The 6,822-nt window shown below is 38.8% G+C and overlaps 1 protein-coding gene across 1 annotated transcript in view; it reads right to left on the bottom strand.

The window, feature by feature from the left end:
* Nucleotides 1-793: 793 nt before the first annotated feature.
* The window catches only part of malt2 (MALT paracaspase 2), a 10,178-nt gene continuing 4,149 nt past the window's right edge, over nucleotides 794-6,822 (bottom strand). The window contains exons 6-16 of the mRNA XM_030083021.1: nucleotides 6,135-6,231; nucleotides 5,892-5,942; nucleotides 5,266-5,361; nucleotides 4,474-4,677; nucleotides 4,195-4,372; nucleotides 4,032-4,106; nucleotides 3,742-3,875; nucleotides 3,090-3,239; nucleotides 2,839-2,996; nucleotides 2,575-2,712; nucleotides 794-2,304 (exon numbers count right to left, since the gene is read on the bottom strand). Coding sequence (XP_029938881.1) covers nucleotides 1,870-2,304; nucleotides 2,575-2,712; nucleotides 2,839-2,996; nucleotides 3,090-3,239; nucleotides 3,742-3,875; nucleotides 4,032-4,106; nucleotides 4,195-4,372; nucleotides 4,474-4,677; nucleotides 5,266-5,361; nucleotides 5,892-5,942; nucleotides 6,135-6,231 — 1,716 coding nt within the window. The 3' untranslated portion in view covers nucleotides 794-1,869. The remainder of the gene's footprint in view (nucleotides 2,305-2,574; nucleotides 2,713-2,838; nucleotides 2,997-3,089; nucleotides 3,240-3,741; nucleotides 3,876-4,031; nucleotides 4,107-4,194; nucleotides 4,373-4,473; nucleotides 4,678-5,265; nucleotides 5,362-5,891; nucleotides 5,943-6,134; nucleotides 6,232-6,822) is intronic.

Here is a 6,822-nt window from a genome sequence, read left to right on the forward strand (position 1 = left end):
GGACAGGACCAGGCTGGGGAAAGACCGGGGACAATCAGGACAGGAGTCATATTTACACATGAACTGTCCAAAACAGAAGTAGCAATCTGGAGGATTGAATGAGGAAGAAGTCATCAAGCTTTATGAAAAGGAGCGCTCACTCATGGGGATAGAGTGGCACCTTCAATCATTTCATTTGATCATTTATTTTGAGCAATAACATTGTTGTTATGAGAGATTGGAATAGAACAAAAGCAACAAGTGCTTTAAACAGAAAGGCAAACAAAATTAAGAAAAAAAAAAGTGAAATATTTTTCCTCGTTTTTTTTCATTCAGCTTGAACTTGTTTAACCTCAAGGTCCTTATCAGCCACTTGACAGTAAATTTTTACATGCTTCCTGTCATCAAACTGGTTCACTCTTACTGACAGTAAGCATTCTACATGAAGAGGCCCAGACAGTTAAAAATAATACATCATACTGAAATATCCATACAGATTGTGTGTGTGTGTGTGTGTGTGTGTGTGTGTGTGTGTGTGTGTGTGTGTGTGTGTGTGTGTGTGTGTGTGTGTGTGTGTCTCAGTTTGTTTAAATATTCAATAGTTTGTGAACACATCTGATTCAAAGAAATACTAAAAACTCAATGGATCAATGAATGAGGATACTTGTAAAAATGCTGCCTGCCTTGCCCATTGCTGAACCATTACTCTTGGTACCAAGAGTAACTCCTATAGGAGTAGAAGAAATGGAATCATCCCACCTGCCTGTCTGCAAGTTGTCTCATCAATCAATCAATCAATCAATCAATCAATTAATCAATCTTTATTGATATAGCACTTGTTAAACCACAAAATACAGCACAAAGTTCCCTACAGATTAAAAAAAATAAATAGAAACAGTGATATCCAACCTCTGGCAAAGACAAATAAAGGAGTAAATAAAAACCATATGTAAACAGACCTTCAGTTTCATTAAAGAAATGCTGCTTTTTCTGTTGTTGTTGGATAAAATATTAGATCTAATAAAATCAAATTTTCACCTGGAGTTTTCTGCAATTCTTCATACAAGTATGAAGTGGGTTTTCATTCAAATCAGGATTGATCAGGATTATTTTAACAAGGAGTGATTAGTATAGCAAAGTACTTCTTTCTTTCCTGTTTGTAAATTTTCAGTTGCTCTTGCCAAATTTGACAATTCATTCAAACAAAAAGATTGTTTTTCCTCCATTCACAATCAGCTATCCTGCAATTTCTTTTAAACTGTCTAATTTCATAATTTCTCTATGGGCATGTGGGTTTTATTTGAACCTTTTTTCACTTTTAGAGGAGCAAATGCATCTTGATTTTATTTAGGTTTTCTGTTAAAATTGTCCGTTATGAAACCACAGGAGGCAGATAAAATGACTTATTGTTGAAAAGCTCATTGAAACTTCTGGTTTCTCATGGCGTTTCCTGACAATTCTCACAGAGGTATCCTGATTCACAAAACCAATTACATTTTTTTTAATCTTCTTTTCTTTTTTCACCTTTTCCTCTATTGGTTTTGTTTTATTTATGTGACATGCGCCCCATCATTTTAAACTTACCGACCATTTCTACTGCTATGGTGAAAATATACTGATCCATGGAATGTTATCAGTCGCTGTATTTTTGTTCAAAAGTTAATTTGTCTTTGAAAATAAAATAAATATTTGACCACAAAACCAGTGACATTAAAAAAAATGTACAATTGTGGTCCTACACAACCAAGTCAACAACAGGGGACACACTGGTGGATATGCCATGGCTGGTGAAATGATTGAATGATCTAGACTAGAGTGTGTCCTCTGTTGTGAGTGTCACTGTTAGAAAGGTTAAAAGGTTTATCAGTCCATAGTGATTGAACAATGTATTTAGCAGGAGTGGAAATTGTCCGTGTCACTGAATTTGTGGTTTGTGCCATTTACTTGGCCATGGGGCAAGCTTTTGCTGGCAACAAGAGGTCGAGGAGTGTCAAATAGATCTGGACAGTCTGTCTCCTCTGGTTCATTGGCAGTCCGGGATGAAGCCAGAGAGCCAGAGTGGGAAGAAGATGCCCTTTCAGTTGGTGCGCAATAAAAAGCTGATTCGAGAGAGGCACTCTCCCTAGCAAAGAAGGAGCACTCAGGAACATCAAAGGAGTCGAGGCTGACAGATGAGGAGCCAGAGCTGCTGGGAGAGGGTCTGGGTTCATGCAGATTGAGTTTGGAGACCAGAGGTTTGCCAACTGTAACCAATTGGTTTTCTTGTACTTCATCATCCATGTTTGAGTAAGTGTAATGAAGACAGACTGTGAAGGTGAGTTCCCTCTGTGAAGAAAACAAAGAGCATAATACTGTATTTAGCTGACAAACTAATGAGCTGGGGAAGCTCTATTTCACTCTACAACATACAATAAAATAACTTTACAATTTAATAACTCCACATAGAGTGTAATTGTATTAAGCAAATAGCATCTTTTTTTTACTAAAGTAGTCAAAAACATGAATTTTGTCTTGCCCAATCCAGCTAGCAGTAAATTGTAGCTAAATGAGAAATTTATACATATTTCTGGTAACTCAGAGGGAGAAGACTCTGACCTTAAGTCTCTGCAGGCAGCGGACACGTGTGTAAAGACTGGGAGCCTCTGGTGAGGGCAGGTCTTCTGGGAACAGCAGTAAACTGCCAGCTTCAAGCAAAGTCTCCTGGTTACTCTTCTTCAGATCAACATCGACATCCTGCCAAAGCAACATGGAAGCATGGAAATTCAATTTGTGCGTTTGAAGATTTATGAACACTGTGAAGTACTGAAAGATTCCAAGTCATAGACACGCCCACAGACACGCCCAGTGAGACGGACACACCTCGGGGAAATCAGTGAGCTGAGCAGAGCAGGAAGTAATTTCGTTTGGTTTTTCAAGTATCCGAGTGTAAATGACCATGACGTTGGAGAATTCCGCAGCAAACCCCAGCTGAACTCTCACTCCACAGTCAAACTGGAGGGAATGACTTGGAGGAAGGACTTTAAAGAAACACATTTGAAGGAGGCAACATTTTCAAAACATATGATTAGAATTATATTCATTAATGTAGTTATGTATATTAAAAAAGGTACCATGAGCAACAGCCCATTGCAGGTTTCGCGCCGAATATGAAGCAGAACATTCAGCGGTCTGTATCTGATCTGTGAGGGAGCGTCTCTCAGACAAATTACTTCGCAGTTCCAGAGCCTGCCTCCCTCGTGTGATCACACAGCGACCCATATCTGGGAAATGCAGACAATTTTACAATATGCAACTGACACATATTCACAGCTGGTTGCAATATTTGTAAAATAGAGACATTTATGGGTTTTGTCTGTAGAAAAAACAAAATAACTGCAACATTCTTGACTTTTTGCAAAACCGATATATAAGTATTTTTTCAGTGTACCAGGTTGGTCATTTTTAGTCTGTCATTGCCATGTCTGCAGTGCATTCAAAGTAAATACATTTCATAAGCCTGCAATGATTACTGGCTGAATACACATTGTTGACAAAATGTATGCACCTAAGAAAATCAGTTGGACCAGATCAAAAGGAGATGAACAGCATGTTTGACAAAAAATTCCATCAGTTCATTAACATGGGCAACATTTGCAAAGCACCATCATGGTTAGTTTAAAGCATTTCAGTGGGGATCTACTTCATCAAATATGTAGGTCAAAAGTGATCAGGCACACAGAAATATCTGAAAGGCACAAACACTTATTGGGTAGTTTACTTTACCTTCAGCAACTCGGTCAAGCATGGCAGTGACTTTTTCGTCCTCACAAACTCGCCGTTTGAGAAAGCTTATGAAGATGCCATTGGCCACTTCCCTCTCCTGCTGTGCCACTTCATACGCTTCAGCATCAACGCATCTGAGCACAAGTTATTCATGAGTGAAAAAAATTCTCGTCTGAAGTTACGGTCTCAAACATGAAGTATGTGACTTTAAAAGTGAAAAAATGCATGTAATTGAACAGAACATGTATTAAATAATACGTGCTTAAAAAATGGGATAAGAATAAACTTACGTTGCATAACCAAACACTATATTGGCCGTCACTTTCAGCAGTCCGGGCTGTACAATGATATCATCAAAAGGGTTCCTAGACAACAAAAGAGGTAACACTGAAAATATTCAGCAGAGACTGGCGCCAACAAAATTTGATTAATTAAATTAAAAAAATTCCACACCTTCGGCGGCACATATCCAACAGGAAGACGTTGAGTCCCGTCTCTTTCTCCTGCATTCTGGTGAGTATGTTCTGAACACACAGACAGTGCTCTGATGTAAAAGAGGCCGGTGCATCGATGGGCATCATGAAACTGTTGCCATAGTTCTCATAGCCATGACCGGCAAAATACAGCAGGCCTGCAGGAAAATGGATATCGAAATGATAATGAATCATAGAAACAGACTGTCACCATCATTTAACTTGTAAAAAAAATAAATAAATAAAATAAAAGGCCAACCATAGACTCCCTTGTCCAGCAGCATTAGGAACTCAGTGACAGCGCTGCACATTTCCTGGTGGTTGAGGTCGAGCAGAGAAACCACCTTAAAATCCAGTTGCCTGAGAAGGTTGGTCAGTTCGTGAACGTCTGCGATGGGAGCACACAGCTGCCTGTGGTAGTGATAGTTCATGTTCCCAATCAGGAGAGCGACTTTGTCTGTGGCTGTGGACCAGAAGACATGGAAGGAGAAAAAATACAAAGTTCACATCAGAAAATATCGAGAAACGTTTCAGTAATAGGACGATGATGAATGCATCTCAGCTGTACCTTTCTAGACTCTCTACCATAGATTTATGGTCTCTACAGCTGATCATGTGATCCACATTTTTGATGATGAGATTTGCCCAGGGACCAATCAGGTGACCCATCACAGTGGGAATCAAACCAGGGAACTTCTGGTTGTTCATTATGTTTCACTATTGTTTAGATACTTAATAAAAAACAACAAAAACTCACAACGCCTTTGTCTATTGTATAAAAATGTACAATAAGCTTCATAGGAATGTTTATAATGTGATATGATGCATTTAAATTTGAGCAGTGAAAGTTTCTGTGTCGGTGTGAAGAGTGACAAACATAACAATTTAATTCAAAGAAATGCCCACACACACACACACACACACACACATACACACACACACACACACACACACACACACACACACACACACACACACACACACACACACACACACGCACTCACGCATAACCAGAAAAATGGCTTAAATTTATTTAGCAGATGGAACTGACCATAAAAATTCTTGGCTGATGAGGACGACCTTCGTATCTGTTGCAGTGGGTGAACTCCATCTTCAAACGTGGATCTGTGGACTTCTTCCTGTGACTCTAGCATCAACATGCGAGGGTAAAATAAAACTGGAAATCATCATCCTTTTTTTATAATAATGCATTGGTTTTATATAGCGCTTTTCAGGACACTCAAAGACGCTTTTTACATTGCATTATTCATTCACACCATACCAGGTGGTGGTAAGCTACAAGTGTAGCCACAGCTGCCCTGGGGCAGACTGACAGAAGCGAGGCTGCCAATCTGCGCCATCGGCCCCTCCGACCACCACCAACCATTCACTCTCACAACTTTCATACTAGGCAACGTGGGTGAAGTGTCCTGCCCAAGGACACGACGACAGTTTTATGCCTGCGGAAGCGGGGATCAACCTTCCGGTTATAAGACAACCTGCTCTACCAACTGAGCTACTGTCGCCTTTTTAATCTGACCATTTCTGTATGCATTCATTATAAGTCACAATCATTTGCATGCACAACATTTTTTAACGATTCATGAAGGCTCAAACAACAACATTTAAAAGGCAGAGGAAGTATAACATCGTTCCTGTTAATAAAATAAAGAATACCTAAACCACGATCGACTTCCACCCAAGATGCTTCAACAATGGAACTTGGACCTGCATGCAAATATAAAACAGGAACAAATATTCACTGCTGCATCTGCTGGCTCAGATTTATTGTGTTGTTTTATGATCTGACATTGAAGTGAGTTCATTCTCAGTATTGACACATTGGCAGGATTTCACTGTTTCTATCTATACTTCTTCAATATAAATCTAAAAGCATGAAGTGACTCCAGTGGGTCTCACCAATGCTGACTGTTGCTACGTCGCTCCAGGCCTCGTGATACAAATTGAACACTTTACATCTGTACTGTCCTCTGTGGGCTGTGGTCAAACAAGGGATCTACATGATACACAAGAGTGCAAATGATCAATTACAAACAACTACTGTATGTCAACATAAAGCCGTAATAAATTTAACATACGACTTGCTATCTCTTCACGTGAAATGAAACAAAACAGTTACTGTCACAACAGTCGCACACATACTGCATGCAGACACTCCTGTACCACTGACAAAGGCTACTATGTTACCATGCTAGGGTGAAAAAAAAAAAAAAAAAAAAACTATAATTAAAAGAGACAAAAACAGAGAAAATGACGAAGAAGTGCAAAAAAAAAAAAAAAAAATAAATAAATAAATAAATAAAACAGCTATAATGGCTAAATTTGTTCAACCAACCACTAAAACTGGAAAACTGAAAAATGAAGCAAAATGGCAAAAACAGTCAAATAGAGGAAAATCTTAACGGGCTGAATCCTGGGGGGAAAAAAAAGCAAAACCATCAAAGTGTGATGGCTAAACGTGTGACAAAATGTACACATTTCAAATTGTAGTTATAAAACTTTATGAATATAACCTCAGGTGCATTTTTTTGTATGGATAGCAAAATTATATATACATCTTTACCAGCTGACTTATCTTTATTTTAAA

Source organism: Salarias fasciatus, chromosome 23 (assembly GCF_902148845.1).
Source record: "Salarias fasciatus chromosome 23, fSalaFa1.1, whole genome shotgun sequence".
NCBI lineage: Eukaryota > Metazoa > Chordata > Actinopteri > Blenniiformes > Blenniidae > Salarias > Salarias fasciatus.